General features: G+C 50.6%; 1 protein-coding gene across 26 annotated transcripts in view; it reads left to right on the plus strand.

The window, feature by feature from the left end:
* Positions 1-17,361, plus strand: part of Pcbp3 (poly(rC) binding protein 3) — a 204,758-nt gene extending 187,397 nt beyond the window's left edge. For 11 of the 26 annotated variants that reach the window (XM_076558567.1, XM_042265603.2, XM_042265600.2 and 8 more), the window contains 5 exons: positions 8,525-8,603; positions 9,235-9,294; positions 11,426-11,478; positions 15,901-16,070; positions 16,701-17,361. In XM_076558567.1, coding sequence (XP_076414682.1) covers positions 8,525-8,603; positions 9,235-9,294; positions 11,426-11,478; positions 15,901-16,070; positions 16,701-16,737 — 399 coding nt within the window. In that variant the 3' untranslated portion in view covers positions 16,738-17,361. The remainder of the gene's footprint in view (positions 1-8,524; positions 8,604-9,234; positions 9,295-11,425; positions 11,479-15,900; positions 16,071-16,700) is intronic. The other 15 variants (XM_076558570.1, XM_076558577.1, XM_076558582.1 and 12 more) reach the window with 5 other exon arrangements.
* Positions 17,362-18,323: the final 962 nt, after the last annotated feature.

The following is an 18,323-nucleotide window of genomic DNA, read 5'->3' on the forward strand; positions in this document are numbered from 1 at the left end:
CCATGTCTGGGAGCAGCAAATTTATGTTGTTGACAAATTGCCCATTCTAAGGTATCTCCTTAGAACAGCAAGAAGGATCTAGTATCTTGGCTATTCATCACAAAACGGCTTTTCCTATGGGTGTTAGTTTATTTCCTATGGCAAGATTATGTAATTCGTGAGCAAAAAATGCAACTTCTAAAAGTGCCTTTCTATCACATACAAAATTGAAGACTTCAGGTAATCCACATAAAAGAAAAATAAAATGACCATTCAGTGACATGGGTAATGAAGGCCAGGATGATTTTTATCTGGGCCAAGTACTAGGGAAGATTTTTGTAAAGCTTAAATTTCTTAGAATGCAAATATGGCTATTAGAAAATGTGAATTGCTTTGTAGTGTAACTGAATACAAAGTTTATCTCAACTGCAGTGGTATTTATCATTTAGCTACTTAATTACTTACCTGAATATGCAGACCCACAAATCAGACATGGAAACTATCCTTAGGTCTGAATGTGCCTTGTCGGATGAGAACATGCACCTTTTCCAGGCCCCATTTTTAAGCAATGCTTCAAATTGACTCTTATGTAGCAATCCACTCACCTGCCAACCCTGTCTCCTTCAGTTCCTGCATGCCACTTAGGCTAGGTTTACTTAGGATTCTGGATGTTTTCTGTGCTCTTAAGACTCCAAGACACAGTCCAGAACTGCAGAAACTCTGTGGCACCATGCCCATCATAGTCCAGTACAACTCTCTGTACGCCGAAGCCTTGTGAAGTGCCCATCTACCTTTACATCCACTTCTCTCAGATGGCCACTGTGCAGCCTTAGAAAGTGCCTGCAGTCTATTTCTCTAGAGTGGCCTTCATGTCCATTTCTCTAGAATAGCCACTCAGCAGCTTTGTGTCCATCATGGATCTTTGGCATCCAGTTTTCTGCTCCATAGCCTTGTCTAGGCACCTTTGCATCCTGTAAGCATCAGTCAGGTGTGGTTTCAGAAATAAAAAAGGGAGACAGCACCATGTCCTGGCACACACAGTGATGCAGAAGGCACACAGAGCCTGGACAGACAAGTGAGCAATGGGGTGGACCGCTTGGTCCCTCATGTCTATGTTTCTGTCACTTCCCTTGCATCAGTACAATCACACCTAGAGGGAATTAGTTTCCTCTGGAGAAAATCACAGGTGATCTCAGTTTACATGGAGTCATGTCCCCCGATAAAGCCATTATAAGTTGAAAGCATCCGAAGTTGAAAACTATATGAATACCCCTAACCTAGGGAACATTCCATGTGGTCATGCTGCACTAATGTCAGCTCCTTCCCCTAAGGACTGAAGGACTGTTGGGGAGCTGCGGCTCATTGCTGCTACCCAGCATAAGAGAATATGGATCGTCTGTCACTAGTTCATAAAAGGATCAAAATTCCCAGTAGTCTGTCTTGGTGCACAAGAGCATCCTAAGTCAGGACTGTCCATAGTGAACTTCGAAGCTACCCTCCTGAGTGTGAATCTCCTACCTCATCTTCAGCTTCCAAGGCATCCCTTACTCAGCATCCCCATTATTTAAAGGAGTGCTGAGAACGAGCAAACAAGAGAACGAACGGCAGCATGAGGGTATTGACAGAGTACGTCTCTGTACTCCATCCTGACTCGACGCTCTCACCGGCCCTGTGCTCTAACCTGCACCTTGAACCAGCCTGTGAAGTGGACCTCAGGGCCATCAGCCTCACATCACGGAAGAGGATAGTCTGAGAGGTCCTCTTGACAAGGATCACTGAGAGTGAGTGGGAGAAGTGGAATTCCGATGTGTCTGCCGCAACCATTAAGGACCGTGGTAAGGTGTTTGTTCTTTAGTTAGTACATCTTGAAACTGTAGAGGCCTGTAGCTGCATTGGAAATGCCCTTCGTGCTGGCATTTGAGGTGATGGTAACTTCTGGGACAGAATGCCTGCCGTCATGATGGACAGAGTGGGGATTCTAGGCACTGCAGAGTGGTGCCCAGCTGTCTAGCATGCTTTCCCTCCCCTCCTCATTCAGTATCTCCCTCTATAGCCCGGTGGAGTGGGTGACAATACCCTTCCTTCTGATAGTGAGAAAGGAAAGAGCTAACAGCGCTCCATGGCCATCAGCTGCCACCACGCCTTCTGACTCTGTTCCCATCTTGGAACACGGATCTCAGTGGGCGGGGCAACTACAGTGGACGTCACAAAACTGAAGGCTCAGGTAGCCTTTTCTGCCCCTCCCTCATCACCTTTGTGGACCCTTCACTGCTGAGCCAACCAGTGCCTCATCCTCCCAAGCCCATGTGTGACTTATTCTATAATAAAAGCCTAAGAAGCACCATTTAAGGAAGGTGGATCTGATCCTGTGCGGCCATTAGAGCCCAGAAGACACCAGGATGAAGAGGGATGCCGAGATGCCCCCAAGAAGTCTCTAACATCAGTACAAGAAGCCAATCCTCACAGTTAGCTATCCCAATAAGCTCCAAAAGGATAGACAAAAACAATCCCCTTGTAGAAATAAATTAAAACCACGTTTAACATCAAAGGCCAAAGTCAAACTCCAGAGACGACTGCAAGAATAAGAACATAGCAAAGGAAGAGCAGCGAGGAACGCAGTCGCCTTCTCACCAGACTCTGGCAGCCAGAGACGGTGGCCTAATGACAGAAAGTGCCACCGTCCTAGATTCTGACCGGAGGAGAACTTCAGTACAGCCATTTGTAGAAAAAGAGAAGCCACTGGCCACGGAAACAGCCTCCTGATGCATGGCTTTCAGGAAGAAATTGTAAGGAATGGCGAGCAAAGAAAATAGTAGGCATTTGAGTGCTATTGGTGCTTTATAATTGATAGGATTAGCACAACAGAATTAAATGTATAGAAGTATAATAGCACATATGCTGAGGATGTAGGGTAGTGGCAGAGTATTGCTTAGCACGTACAAGGTCCAGGCATAATCCTCAGTACCAGGATACAAGGAGACAGGTGTATACAAGATTAGGATGTGGGTGAGAGGAGTTAAAATAATGGTCGGGTCCCTCGCTGTACCATCCCACTGGACTCCAGCAACTAGAGGGTTAAGATAGAGGATTTAAAATTTAAATGCCTATGTTGAGTTAAAAATCTAAAGTGACCACTAACAGAAAAGGAGTAAGTTGCATAACACTGGTGATAGAGAAGAAAATGGATGAAGGGACAGTAATCCAAAAGTTGAAAAGTGAGAAAAAAGGAAGTCCCTAGAAAAGCAGGACAATTAAGGAATATCAAATAAAATGGCAGAAAATAAAAACTAAAAATTCCAGTTTAAAATAAAGAAAAGACCCCAAGGCTGTCAGACTATGTATTTTTAAGCTAAACAGATAAATGAAATTTCTCCAGTTTTATAATTTGCTTATGTTCTTTCAAGAGACACACCTGAACATGGGAAGTCCCATTTTTTAGATGCCCATCAAAAGAAACCTGGAGAGTTTGACCAACACCACAGAGGAGTCGCAGCATATTCCTCACTCAGTGAGGGACAGGTGAAGTGTATGATCCTGATATGATTGCCATGCTGAATACTATGCCCAGCACAGCTGTAGAATTCCAAAAAATGTTTGCAAAATTTGTTCATATACCTGACCATGAAGCAGATTTCAGCATTTGGAATCATATAGGCCATACTCTTAGCATAAAGTACTTAAGGTGAAATGATAAGGAAAGGCAGTTTTGAAGAAAAATCTGTCCTTAACATTGGGGCCAGGGGAGGATGGGGAGTAGGGGGCAGAGGCAGGCAGGTCTCTGTGACTTCACGGTGAGGCTGGTCTACACAGTGAATTCCAGGCCAGCTATAGCTACAAAGTGAGACCATGTCTAAAATCAAACAGACAAAAAACTGCCTTTTTGCCCAGCACTCTGGAGGCAGAGACACACAGACCCCTGAGTTCAAGGCCAGCCTGGTTTACAAAGCGAGTTCCAGGACAGCCAGGGCTACACAGAGAAACCCTGTCTCAGAAAACCAAACCAACAAAACTCCTGCTTTTGTTGAAAGTTCCAACAAAGAGATCCCACTAGGTGAAGAGATCCATTGTATTTGAGGAGAGAAACAATTACAAAGGAGCCAGTTCTTCCGGATTGATGAACACGTGCAGTGAAAATCCGGACCCCCAAAAGGCCTTCCGAGGAAATCCATTGTTTTAAATGTTGAATGAATGAACACAGGCCTGAAATCATGAAGGACTCATCAAGGAACATGATAAGGGGATTTGCCCTTGTAAATACAAAGATTTACTGTAGGGTTACAATAATGGACACAGTGCAGTTTGGGTCCAAGGACAAGCTGAGAGCCGGACTGGACTGTTGATCTCCAGACAGTCCAGGTCTGAAGGTGCTAGGGTGAGGACACCTGTCCTGGCCGGCTTTCACTACACTCTCAAAAGAGAAGGGCCATCTACAAATAATTCCCAATGGTGAGTCATCCAACAATGGTTCTTCATAATAACCTCATGCATCAAGAACTCCACAAGAGGAAAAGGGTGGCAGGTTAGGAAAAACTACACAGGAAAATGTCTGTCTGTCGTTCCCTGGTCAGGGAAGGGTTTCAGAGAGAACATACAAACACGGACCACAGACCAGAGTTGGGGGTGCTGATAGAATGTCACCTTCTCTCAAGAGGAACATTGGAGAGATCTGTGAAGCAGCGAATCAGCAACTAACCCTGTTTGAAAATTGGGCAAAAGACAACTCTTTCTCCCAAGTGCAGATTAGTAGGTGCATCCGCCCGAGTGGTGGGTTCACAGCCTTCCTTTCCTCGTGGATCACTGAGCTGCAAACTTATGAGCACTTGTCTATGTTCTGCATCCTCCAGCACCCTTAACTCGGAAAGAGTCAGGAGTTCCTACACTGTGACAGCTTGCCTCTTCCCTGTCCGCTGGATGCCTGCCTTTCTTCTCTTGCTCCTTCCTGTGTGTCCCTCCTCGATAATTTGGAGGAAAGGGTTCATTTGGCTGATATTTCCAGTTCACAGTCCATCAGAGAGGAAAATCAGGGCAGGGACTGAAATAGAAACCATGGAAGAATGCTGCTTCCTGGCTCATGTTCAGCTAACTTTCTTGTATAACCCAGTCCCATCTGCCTAGAGATGGTGCCCATGGGCTGGGCCCTCCCACGTTGGTCATCAGTCAAGACAATCTCTTCCAGATCTGGCCACAGGCCAGTCTAATCTGGACACTTCCTCAATGGAGATTGCCTCCTCACAGATAATTCTAGGTTGTGTCAAGCTGACAATAAAACCTAACCAACACAAACTACTCCTTGTCAGCTTGACACACAAAAATATCACTGTTGAGTCGTAACCTTCCCTTTCTTTGTCCCCAAGATCTCATGTTAATATCAAAATATAGAATGCATCACAACTTCTAAGGGTCCACAGTCTTTAAAGTTTTCAACAATTTAAAAGTTCAGTGTTTTTTAAAGTACAAAGTCTCTGTTGACCCCTACTAAAAACAAAAACAAAAAACCAAGTTACACTACTTCTTAATCCAAAAGGGGGGAACTGGGCTAGGAAAACCATCAGATCAGAGCAAAACCAGATCAGCAGTGAAAATCAAAGCCTCTTAAGTCAGTGTCTGGCATTTGGGACTCATCAGTGATCTTTTGGGCCCCTAAGGGCTTGGGCAGCCCCACCTCTGCAGCTCTGCTGTTCACTGCCTTGCTCCCCAAAACTGATTTTCACATGGCAGAACTATCAAAAATCAAAAGTGGAAGAACTCTCAGCACTTAGTCCTTTAACAGTCGTGGACATTGAGTGTTAGGTAGCCTGATGAGACCAGAACCATACCAAGAAGAGGATATTGGCTAAGCTCCATTTCCCAAATGTACTACCTCAGCATATGCCCATCGAGCACCATCACACACCGGCCTAGTCCTGTGCCTATGACATCACTGCATTTATTTGCTAGTGTCGCGCTATATATATGAAAATCTATTGCAGTAGGGGAGAGGTTAGAGTTACATCAGAGTCTGGATATGAGTGGAGCCAACTGTATAGGTTCCCTGCTAGTCGGTGGATTCTGAAGCCCACCCTGAGTAAATGAGTATCGCCTGTCAGACCAGCAGGAGACAAAAACATAGAGCACATGGGCAACTGGAAATCCTTAAAAACTCACAGTGACTGCTAGCCCTTGCTGATACATGGGCAGCAGCCCACAAACTGCTGTCATTTACAGATGAAAGAGCTGAGGCCTGGAGTCTCTCCGCATAGCTGGTCCACATTAGACCCACCAGGCTGGCTCCCTTGGCACCTGTTCCAATGCCCTGTTCCACATTCCATTCTCCCTGCCATCTTGAACCATCCATTGCTCCATGGTCTCTGGGGATTCAGGCAGATGAAGATGGCTCTGTCCTCAGGGTGTAACTTCACAGCCAATGGACACAGGAGCCTAGAAACTGGATGTGAACGGAGTACAGCTGCTAAAACTCTCTAGGCCTGGAGGCATCCACACAAGCCACATCCAACACCTCCTCTGAGGGCCCCTTACAGATCCAAACAGGGCTGCACCTTCTAAGATACCTTTCTGTTGTGTGTCTGTCAGAAATGCTGCCTTCTCCAAGGTGGAGCAGGCAGGGACTTTGGCCTCTCAGGCCCTTCCCTGTGGTGCCTTGCATCCCACCTGGAGACACAGTGTTATCCTTGAGATATGGCCTGGTGACAGTCTTCTGGACATGCTCTTCTGCCTTTTGCCAAACATCTCCACTCTAGTGACTTAGTATGCCCATTGATGCTGAGTTAGAACAGACACGGATGTAGGCCATATGGAAACCAAGCTTTGTCTGGCCAGGCATCGTCGCTGATCCTGTACAACACAGCAGAGATTAGAGGTGGTATTATCAGTCCCTGTTATGGCCTGTCATATACCACCTCTTCAAGGGACTTTGGAGCTGAGTCTGACCCCAAGTCACATGCCCCCTAATTTGACCTGCTCTGGTCAAGTTCAGGATGCAGCCAGGTCTCCTGTGTGCAGGCCGAGAAGCCAGGCACCTCTAAGATGAGTGGAGTACAGTTAGGATGTGCCCATCCTTCTGCTATCTTTCTGGGGAGGGGTCAGACATGGGAAAGGAGGCGTATCCCAGGGCCAAGCCAAGGAAGTTGGCTTTTTGCAGCAGCTAATACCTTAAAGCCTTGGGTTTGTGTGCCAAAGTTCTGTCTCAGAGATGTCACTCAGAAGCCACGGGCACCCAGTTTACAGGATCAGGAAAGGGACGACCAGCCAAGCAAGTACCCCGGAAGCCATTCTGTAGGCCAGCATCAGCTCCACTGGCCATCAGGAAGGGCCAGGTGGAGGCAATCCCCAGTCTCCACAGGGCACTAGTCTGAACTTTGAGGGTTCCTTGCGCCTAGGAAGCTAAGTGCAGGAAAGCGCCACTGAAAGGCGTCTAGACAGGCCCCTTGATCCTGATGACAGCAATACAGGACCCTCATTCTGTCTGGGGGACACTCCCCAGCCCAAAATAGAGGCAGCAGCACTGTTCCCAGAATGCCCCACCCACCCGTCCAAGTGTCCTCTGCACGGTGTCCCAGCTCTGCTATAGCTCTGCCGTCTAACTGTGAAGGCAGCCGGAATCCAGGACAGACTCCAGAGCCCAAGCTGATGACATGCAGCCTTGCTAGGATTCACTGGAGAAGAAGGGTCAGCCTTCCCTGTGGGTATGATGTGCTGATTATGGGCTCCTGTCCCTCCGGAAGCCCACAACCCTTGTACCAGTGCCCTAGATTCTCAAAAGGGTACTGCGGTTCAGAGCATCCATCCATCCTGCCCTGTTCCTTGGCTCAAAGTATGGCTAGACCTAGTCTCTCTATTTTCTGATGTTCTTTATGTTGATTTGAGAGTGAGGCTCAGATAAAATGAACAGAAGAACCACATAGTCAGGCTCTACCTTGTGAAGCGCCATGGCTGGTGGGAGCTGAGATGTGGCCTGTGGGATAAGAATGAACAGGAGCAACGCTGCCTCCATGGAGAGCCTTGTCCTTAGCGGCCTCTGCATCTTTCACTGATGCCCCTGTCACCCTACATAAGTCAAGAGGGTGGTTTCGGGGCAGGCTCGTAGCTCTACCAGCCGCTCCCCAGCCCTCCTCCCCAACCCCACACGTGGACTGCCCTGTGTTAAAATGAGGCCTGCAGGCCAGGAGTTGAGTGAAGCCTAGCATGAAGCTGGGCCACAGCCAGGTTTGATGATCTGCTTGACTGAATCTGCTAGTGTCTTAGGAGCCCAGCTGGCCCTGCTCTGTGTCCCTCAGACCCTCCTCTCAGAGCCCCAAGGACCACTGCGCCCTCCCCTCCTCACTGCTAAGAGAAAGGCACCACACATTCAGGTTCTCGGCTGCTGGCAGCCAGGCCCATTGGCTCCACCCAGGCCAAGTCCTTGCGTCCCGCTGCAGTGTCTGCCATGTGTCCGCATGGCCCCTTTGAACCTCTCTGTGCAAAGTTCTGTTACTGCCATTTTTAACTTGGTGTGACTTGTACTCGATGACAATAACCTTCTTAGCTCTCGTGTCCCTCCTACCCCCAGCAGTTGACCAAGCTCCACCAGTTGGCCATGCAGCAAACCCCCTTTCCTCCCCTCGGACAGACCAACCCCGCTTTCCCCGGTACGTACCCAGCTGCCCTTTTGCTGACCTTCTCTTCTCACCCGGGGACTCGCTTTCTCTCTCCGAGCTCGAGGCAGTGCAGGTGCGCAGGTGCTGTCGAAGCTCTGAACGCGGACTCTCGCTAACACAGTGGGCTGCACACAGCTGAGGCCGGGCGGGTCGGTCTGCCCCCCATTGTGGGCGACTTGACTGTCCCCTGGCTTCCGTGCTCTTGCCTTTTGAGGGTCTTACGTGCGTACCAGTGCTCTGCGTCACAGTCCATCCCCAGGTGGCATTTTCTACCTGGCCATGCTTGGAGCACATCTTTTCCCGGATCCACATGCCGACCGCAGGAGTGTCCCCAGCCTTAGTTGGTGCAGCCCTGCCCAGGATAGCACTGACGGAAGCTAGCCTGCACTCGGGCCTGTGGTGAAGTAGTCAGAGGGGCTGGCCACAGCCTGCCCGGGCATCTGCAGCAGGGTGTCCCTCTCACAGAAGCAGAGCCGCCCGGTGGCTATGGCCAGTGAAAACACACTGGCCGTGCACGTCGGCTGTGCATGCACCAATCATATTTTGAGCTTTCCTAGTTGAAGGGACCTTGCTTCTCTCCTTGAGGGCAAAACATTAAACCTCTCTCTTCTTTGCTCTCCAGGAGAAAAGCTGCCTTTACACTCCTCCGAAGAAGCTCAAAATCTGATGGGCCAGTCGTCAGGTAAAACAGACCACAGTACTGGGGGAGCAGGCCAGGGGACATGTACAGAGGACGAGGGTACCCACACCTGTGACATTGAGTGCCTAGCACTCACCCAAGTCGGCTGGCAATAGACAGTTTCCAGGGGCACATGCTGTGGACTGAGGCATGGGGCCACCTAGGAGCCAGGTGGTGATGGAACTGTTCCACTGTTGGTGAATGGCAGGTCTGAGCATGCACAGCGTACAACCACCCTATGAAGATTTGGGTGGCCCAAGGCAGTGTGCACCTACATGAGGAGGAACTATCTGAACTGCCACTCATTCTCCAGCTGTGCAGTGTAGGGGTGCATAGTGAGAACTTGACTGTGGGGACCATGGGATGGTATGTGCTTTTTAAAGATGGATTTCCTGAAGATAGGCGCAGACTTAGAAGATAGATCCGGGCTGGATGTGTCTTCACCTTCTTCTGGTTTTCATTTAAACACCTGCTCCCAGGACCTGCAGGGGTGTGTGTGTGGAGACTGAGGTAGTGACTGAGGAACAGCCTTGGGAAAAGTGATAGGCTGGGGCTATCTTCTCTGGGTCCTGTGAGGGACATACACTTTATACCTGTGGGTCACTATGAGTACACACGACCAACACTGCAGCCTCCTGGCTGCCAGCATGCTTTTATGTGACGACTTGACCAAAGCCCTCGAGACCTACAACACGAGTCCATGTGCATGTGAGTGCACTCGCATGGTAGCAGTGGGAAGGGTGTGTGCTGAGACCGCCATTAGCTGCATGGTGACAAGCAGCTGGCTTTGAAGCCTTGTCCTGGGTATGGGCTTTAAGTGGGCACACCCTTATCTACCCACTTGACTTTGGTGTCCCTGAAAAAGGATTCTTGCTCTTCACTCAGTCACGTGTCAAATCCAACAGATACACCCTGCTGCCCCAGGAACTCCTGTCCAGCACTCCAGTAGTACCTTTCAAGTGACATGTTACATGTCTCTGCTTCTGGAATGTGTATAGATTCCTAAATAGCCAATGACTGTGTTAAAAACCATGATTAGAAGATAAGGGATAGAAACTCCAGACTTCAGTGTGTAAACGAAACAGCAGAGTTGGGAAGAGTGGGTTTTTTCCCTTCCGCCTGGGCCTGACTTCTGGACACCTGCCATTGGGGTCATACTCTGGCAGGAGCCACAGACCATGTGAGACAAGATTGTGAGGAGGCCATCCACCCAGGGAGTGGAGCAAGGCCAGACGGGAGCTGGGAGAATGAGGGCACCATGAGAAATAGGGGCTCACTGAGGTTGTTGATGGGGCCGCAAATCCTGGGTTTTGTGACTCTATAGATATGGTACTGAAGGAGGGTCAGGGCAGAGGCAGGACCAGTAAGAGCACAGAGTGAGGAGAGGACCTGGGTTCTGGGGCACTCTCCAGGGGTGTGGGTAGAGCTGGCCAGTCCCATGCAGGGACCGTTGCTGAGTCTGGAGGCAAGAGCGTGCCAACCTGAGCTGTCTGTTGCTGAAATGGGGTGGCTGTGTACAGAGCATGCGCTGTCCGGGAGGTACAGCCATTGCACCCTCCACCCTGGCAGTCCCTTGAGTGTGTTGTCAGCACTTCTGAGGCAGGAGAGGATTAGCACGTGGACTCTGAGAGGCTGCCTGTATCTGGAGACAGTGAGGCTTGCAAAGATGGAAACCTAGGCTTAGCCATGCACGGTGGCCTTTGGAAAGAACTGTGTCAAGCAAAACTAACAATGAGTGTTCTGCCACTTCCGGCTACCTGCAGCAGAACCACATGAGGTCTCAGGGTAGAGATGAGTGGGACACAGCACCCACAAATCTCCCTGAACAGAGGGAGAACAGCATTAAATGTCCACGTGACCCATTTGCCTGTGCCTCAGCTGCCGTGTGAAGGCCTGAAGTATGATGGCTGCCCTCTTTTTAATTCAGTGCCTGCCAGGCTGTGTATACAAGGTGTGAGGGTTTCTTTTTCTTTTGAGTGAAGGTGGAACTCTGGGGCTTGGGTTCCACCTGGGCCTGGGTCTCTGGGTGGTGCTGACCTTCACCTCAGCCAGCCCAGGGAAAATATGGACCAGGTCTGGGTATGACAATGAACTGTTTCCCTCCAGCTTAACCTTGTTCCCTTGGTGTACCCAGGTCTGGATGCCAGCCCCCCGGCCAGCACTCATGAGCTCACCATTCCCAATGATGTGAGTATGCCCCTTGCACCCTCCTGTTCTCACAAAAATGTGTGTGTGTGGGGGGGGGGGTGACACCCTCAAGCCCTGGCCCCCACAGTTGATTCTTTTCCCTCCTTCCTCTTCCACCTTAAATTGATAGAGTGCTCATGAAAGACACAAACAAGAAAGGAGCACTGGGGACATCAGGAGGAATCAGAAGTCGGTGCCAGGGCTGGGCTGGGAGTCTGTGGCAACATCCTGGCTTGGGGACCTTGAGAACAGGGTGGTCCAGGAAGGTTCTGGAGTGATATCCACACTAGAGGTTCGAGTTCTCTGGGACATGAAGTTGGTTGGATGTCACGGGTTGTCTGGATTCTTTCCTCTGGCATCCCTCAATCTGTCCAGGCCTCAGAGAACACCACAGGCTGTGGTCTCGAGGGCTACTGTCAGCACACTTTGTCCTCCAGGCTGGAGAAGACCTGGAGGAATGAGGGCAGTCTCCGAATCAACGGGCCACCCTCAAACAGTGAGACCAGGGAAGGAGAGTCCTTGTCTTGGAGAGTAACTACCGGGGTAGCAGAAGGGACAGTGTGTGGGCCATGCAGGGGCAGCCCCCTTTCCAACTTACACTTTGTTTAGGCTTTCTCTGCCCTAAGCTAGCAAGACTCATTCTGCTCCCCACCCCCACCCCCGTGTGTGTGTGCGCGCGCACGTGAGCATGTGCGTGCACGCATGCGTGTGCCTGTGCGTCTCTGTTTACATATAAAGGTCAGAAGTCAGCCTCAGGTGTCATTCCTCAGGAGCTATCTACTCTAGTTTTTTGAGACAGTCTCTCACCAAGACCTGGGGCTCACCACTTAGGTTGGGCTGGCTGACCACCTCTCTCTACTTCTTCAGTGCTGAGATTACAAGCATGTGCCACCACACCCGGACGCTAGGGATCAAACTAAGGTCCTCACGTTGTGTGGCCAGCACTTTACTTATTTCTCTCTCCAGATCAGTAGAACTGGACTGTGAAGACCTTTCCCTGTCTTCTCCTTGTACTGTCCAGGCAGCAAACCCAAGACCTACCCCTCCCCATGTGAGCCAACTGCAGGAAACCCAGAGTTTGGAGTTTGAGGGGATCCCTAAGCTTGAGCTACACTTGGCCAACAGTTGGGCAGCAGAGAAAGCTGGCCAGAAGGGAGACCATGAGCCCATCTGGCTGGTGCCTCTGACCTTCCTGGAATCACTGTCCTCACCACCACTCCCAAACCAGTCTGGCTGCAGACGGCCCTGAAGAGGTTTGCCACCAGCCCCAGGCATCTTTCCTGCTGCCTGACAAGCTCTGGCTCCCCCCAGTCTGTAGAAGCCAGCCTAGGAGTCAACCCAGGTGCCATGGGGGCACCAGTGTGCAGCCTTTGAGCTCCTAGAACACAGGAGGCTGGACCAACTTGACAGGCTGCCTTATGGGTGAGAGTGTCATGTCACCTGACTCCTGCTGTGTAGATGGAGAAGGTTTCTGCTCTGTACATTCCCCTTCTCAATCTTGTGCAATGGTCCCTCTAGCACGTGGGCTCACCCGTACGTGCTCCATTAGATAGGATCCACATTAGCAGCCTTTAAGAAACCCTACTTCACCAGCATTATGGCGCAAGCTTCTATTTAAACTGAAGTGGACACCAGGGCTGCTGTACGCTCTGCTGCCGTGTGGTGGATGAGCACTGGCTGACCTAGCCTGTCCTGTCACCCCAGAAGTCTTTGAAGGGAGGGGAGCTGCTCCTTCCCCAGCACACTCAGAGCCTCCCTTTTGCCCTGCACAGGAAGCCCAGGTGTAAAGAGTACGAGTCCTGACGGGGAGGGAAAGGATGAGAGTTTGGGGCATGGACGGTCAGCTTCCTCCAGTGCCTGTAGTGGGGTCTGTGCTGTGAGGCCGGCAAGTGCCATCCACACCCGAGTGTGACACCAGGGAGGAGAGCTGATCGTGGAGCAGCCAGTGACAGGGGATGTGAAGAGAGGAGGCGGCCACGTCCTCCATGGCGCACCCTCCTGGATAATGGCATCTTTAGAGACACGCGGCCACACATTCTCCCTCAGCACGGGATCCATGCTCCCCCTACCTGTGGGCTACCTTGTCTGTCCTAGCCTTGGTCACAGAAGAGCCCATAGCTTTTCTGCCAGCTGGGAGAGAGCACAGGCAGGCAGGTTAGGAAGCCCTCCTCCCTGCCACGGGAGCAGGGACCCTTGGAACAACCGCATAGCCAGGCGGAGCAGGAGCAGGCCAGAGCCCAGAGCTATAGGGAGATGAACAGCTCAGGCTTCTCAGGAGCAGCAGTTTTACTCTGTGTTCGTTTGTAAAGACTCATTGTCACAGCTCAGTAAGCGATACAGACCACCAACAGACTGCCTTACCAGTGAGCAGAACGCATGCCCTTCAGGCCTCCCCGGGCTAAGAGCTAGCCCCACACAGGTGCACTCTTGCCCACTGTGCAGGTCTGGAAGCAGATTCTCCTCCTGTACTGCTCAGGTCCAGCCCCAGCCTGACATCTCGCTGCACAAGAACAGCTTGGTTCCAGTCCTCAGGCCAGTGCCCAGACACTCAGATACAAGAGAACCACTGACCTGTGGTGACGGCCGGCTACAGCCCGGGCTCTCAGTTCCTGTCTGACCAGTATTCCATTCCTTACTCCAGAGCACACAGGGCTGGCCTGTGGATATGGGAATTCTGTTTACTCAGTCATGGAAGCTGAGGGATATCGGCTCCTCTGCAGTCTTTTCTGGGGTCCAGGCTGCCCCTACCATAGCACAGGGTGGACTGAGAGGCACATACCTAATGGGGTCCTTTGAGGTCCAGCCTCAAGGTTCTCTTCAGGGTCCAGAAAAGATGCTGCACCAAGTGAGGGAAAACTTGGGATCTGAGGGTGAAGGAATGAATCGGCTCACACCGTTCTTCTCTGCATGTCCCTTTATTGTTTTTTTATTCATCTAATTTTCTTGTCCTAATTCTAAATCCATCTAGCTTCTCCTCCTCTAGCCTAGAAATTCTTTTTTAGGAGACTTGAAGCAATAGAAAAAAATTACAAGAGTTACCTCTCATTGGTCAAAAGCACATTCCTAGGGTAGGCAATAAGGGCAGAGCCATTTACCATGGCAGCACAGGGTTTCAAAGTCTCAGGATCAGAGGGAGGGGATGCAGTGCCCAGTGCCACAAACTCTGAGACATAGCTCTTGATCAGCAGACTTGGCAAGTGAGGAACTGGTGTGCTTTTCTTAAGGTGCTTTGTGTAGTAATCTTGGTTGGACACCTGCAACTCTGACCTTGTGCACAATTGTCAAGTTTTAAACTTCTGATCTATTTACAAAGGCCTTTAGTCTAGTTTGAACTTGCTCTGAGGTAAAGCATGAGCTAAATGTGTGCAGTTAGTCTGAGCAAAAGGAACAAAGCAGGCTTTTAAGGTCTACAGTCCACATAAGACAATAGATCTGGCTATGAAACATATCCTAGAATATTTTCTATATATCAAAATTGTACAGCTAATGAAAAGTTATCTTCCTGACCATCCACGGATATGTGTGTGTCCAAAGATTAAGGTGCAGTCATGAGATTACATATACACATTTCATGAAAATACATGGTAGGTAGAGATATCGTAGCTGTTATTGCACAAGAAATTACAGGTGGAAGCAACAGTATTCAGAGTCAGTGGCCTGCAAGCCTTGCCTGACAGAGTATCTCATCTGAGAATCATTCCTCTGGTGGGTGGACATCTGAATTATCAATTGCTACAAGCTGTATTTGTGTCCTGGCCCACAATAGCTCATGACAGAGGCTCCTGACACATACCCAACTGCAGTTGTTGCCAGAGAAAGATCTTGACCACTAGGATGGAGAGCACTCTTGTCCCTGAGCTGCCTCAGAGATGACCCTCACTCCTGATGACTCTGCATCCATTAAACAGAGTTCACCAAGCAAGCGTCACATTTGTCCTCCACTTCATCTGAGATCATCAAAAGATAGGTTTCAGCAACAATGAACTTGAGGTGCTCCTGAGTGTCTGTGGTGCTCACTTTCCCTGGAGACCCGTTCTCCCTGTGAGGGTATCACAGAAGGTCCTGACCCAGTCCTGGCCAGCTGGTGTGGGATTCCCCACTCACTCTGCATCATTCTTCTCTGGGTCACTTCTGACCAAGTAGCAGAAGCCAGTGAAGTAAATGGCCATGTCTTATATGGACTTTTTCCAGAGGGACCCTAAGTAAAGGCAATCAAACTGTCAACAGGCAGAGCCTAGCCCTCTCTCCCGTTGCCCCGGGGACCAGGCTCAGGACTTTGCAGGGACCTTTTCTTCAACAGCACCGAGTTCCTAGGCAGAGTTGGGACCTATCTCATTGGCTGTCCCCACAGGGATCTTACAGATGCCTTGAAAGGGATGCCCTAGGCTTTTCTCTAAGAGATCCCTCCATCATTTCTTCTAGCTTATAGGCTGCATAATTGGACGCCAGGGCACCAAAATCAATGAAATCCGACAGATGTCTGGAGCTCAGATCAAAATCGCCAATGCCACCGAAGGGTCGTCAGAGCGTCAAATTACCATCACAGGGACCCCAGCCAACATCAGCCTTGCCCAATATCTCATCAACGCTAGGTGAGTGATTCTTATGCGTCTGAGTCCTCCACATCTCCTCGCTCGCTATGGCCTGCAGCCCCACATCCTTGCTGATACAGTAAGAGTCCAGGCATGTGGGGAGAGGCATGATGGAGTCGGCCTCCACAGAGACATGGGCCACTCCATTCGCCACCAAAGAGCTAGAAAGCTATGGTGAGAGGCACCCCCATTTTCCTATTTCCCTCCTCCCAGCCAATAATCAGGCTGTGCCCATCTGCCTCAGGCATGGGGTGTTGGCAGACTGGTAATAAGTCTGGGGTAGAACTCAGGGAAATGCCTACCTACTAGCTCACTTGCCCCAAATCCACTATAAGCAACCCTCAGAACTCCTGTGACAGCCATGAAGCCCCTGCTTAAAAGTCTGGAGTTCCCCCACCCCCGAGACAGGCTGGGTGCTTAGTCCCTGGCCCAAACTCAGCAAGATTGAGTACCAGGCACGGGACAGGTAAAGCTCCACAGATGTGGCCTCCACCTGCTGTGCAGTGGGTCCTCCAGCTCGTGGCCACTGAATGATGACCTGGAAATGGGGAGGTGCCCTCCCCCTACTGTCCCGTCTCCAACCCATCTCATAAGTCTGTGATGTGTTCCTTGTGCCTTTGTGTGTTCCAGGCTGACGTCTGAGGTCACCGGGATGGGTGCACTCTAACCTACCCAAGATCCTCCATTCCACACATCGGATGGCTCCAGCCTGCAGCCTCACCAGCTGGCACACTGTACAGACTGCCTGTCCTTCCTTGCAGATATGAATAGAGCGTTTTCTGTACAGATGATAGTGCGTGTCTGCCCACTCAGGCCCTGTGCGCTCCGTATTAGTGTAGCCTCCACGCATTGGCATGCAGCTCTTTACTTTATGCCCAGCGTCTTCCCAGATGTGATGTTTCAGAGATTTATTCCTCAGTATCCATGTGACTATCTGTTTAAAAGTTGGTTTGATGCTTTCACAGCACTTCCTGTGTCCTGCTGTCCCTTGTTCTCAGAGACCCTCCTCTCTCACTTGTCTGGTGACTCATTCCCACCCTAGGCTGTACGCAGGGATCAGAGGTACTTTTCTTGCAACCTTCAGGGAGCATTTGGAAGAGGAGGGACTTGGGGGGTATCTAAGGAGCAAGGTGAAGTGCCAGAGGGTGGGGTGGGACCCTTGCTTCACTGGGATATCTCGGGGAGGGGGCACTTGTGGCCCCCATGTGTCTTCCAAGATGGCTAAGAACAAGGACTTACCAGAAAGTTCATCTGCACCCATCAGAGTTCAATAAATGTCGTGTTCCTCCCACATGGCTCTGGCTTCTCTCTGCTCCCCTATCCCAGTGCCCATACCCACCCACAAGACCGTCAGTATCCAGCCTGAGAGGCAGAAGATCATGGGATGGAGACTGCCTATGCCTGACCTGCCAGGGCACCATCCCCACAGCCTTCCACCGTACAAGGGACCTTGCTCCTTCACTGCTGCTGTTAGAACCGAGGCTCCTTTCCTCCCTTCTCTCAGGTGATTCACTCAGAGGGCCAGGGTAGATGTGGAGATTGCCCAGGGCATGCAGCCCCTGGCCTGGCTCCAAGGCCCTGGTACCTATCTCCACCTCTGATCTTGGAGTTTCTGGCAAGAAGGCCCTGGCAGAGACCAGCTCAGGCCCAGAGAAGTGGTGGCCGTCTGTTACTCCGCAATTTCTTCTTGAGACTCAACTGCCCAGCACATGCCAACTGCCCTGGAACCTGGCCTCATTAGTGGGTACAGTGACCTGCTCCAGGACGCTGGGGTATGCAGCGACCATGCTGGCAGGAAGAGCTCCCTCCTGTCTGCCAGGCTGACAGAGCCAGGTGTGCCTCCGGTCCCTGTATTTTAGCCAGGCGTCCCTGACTCAGTTGTCTGGAACATTCATTGCCCTCTGCTGAGCCTAGCACCCCTGGCCACTCTTCACACCCAGCAAGTTAGGGCTAAGAGTCAATCCACTCCCACACACAGAACCCAGACACAGGGTCTGAGAGAGGACAAGGACCCGGAGGACACAAGCCTTCCCCTAGAGGCGGCAGATGGCCTGTCAACCATGAGCACCATAAAAAAATAATAACTTTTGTGTGAGTAAGGTTTAAAAAAAAAAAAAACCAAACAGCACAGCAACATCAAAAGTGCAGGGTAAATGGGGCCCCAGGGAGGCCCCAAAGGTGATGGGCATTGGGCCAGTGATGAGTGAGCTGTGCACATACCTACAGAAAAAGGGTCGGGTAGGAGAGTACCCG

Source organism: Peromyscus maniculatus, chromosome 21 (assembly GCF_049852395.1).
Source record: "Peromyscus maniculatus bairdii isolate BWxNUB_F1_BW_parent chromosome 21, HU_Pman_BW_mat_3.1, whole genome shotgun sequence".
NCBI classification, from domain to species: domain Eukaryota; kingdom Metazoa; phylum Chordata; class Mammalia; order Rodentia; family Cricetidae; genus Peromyscus; species Peromyscus maniculatus.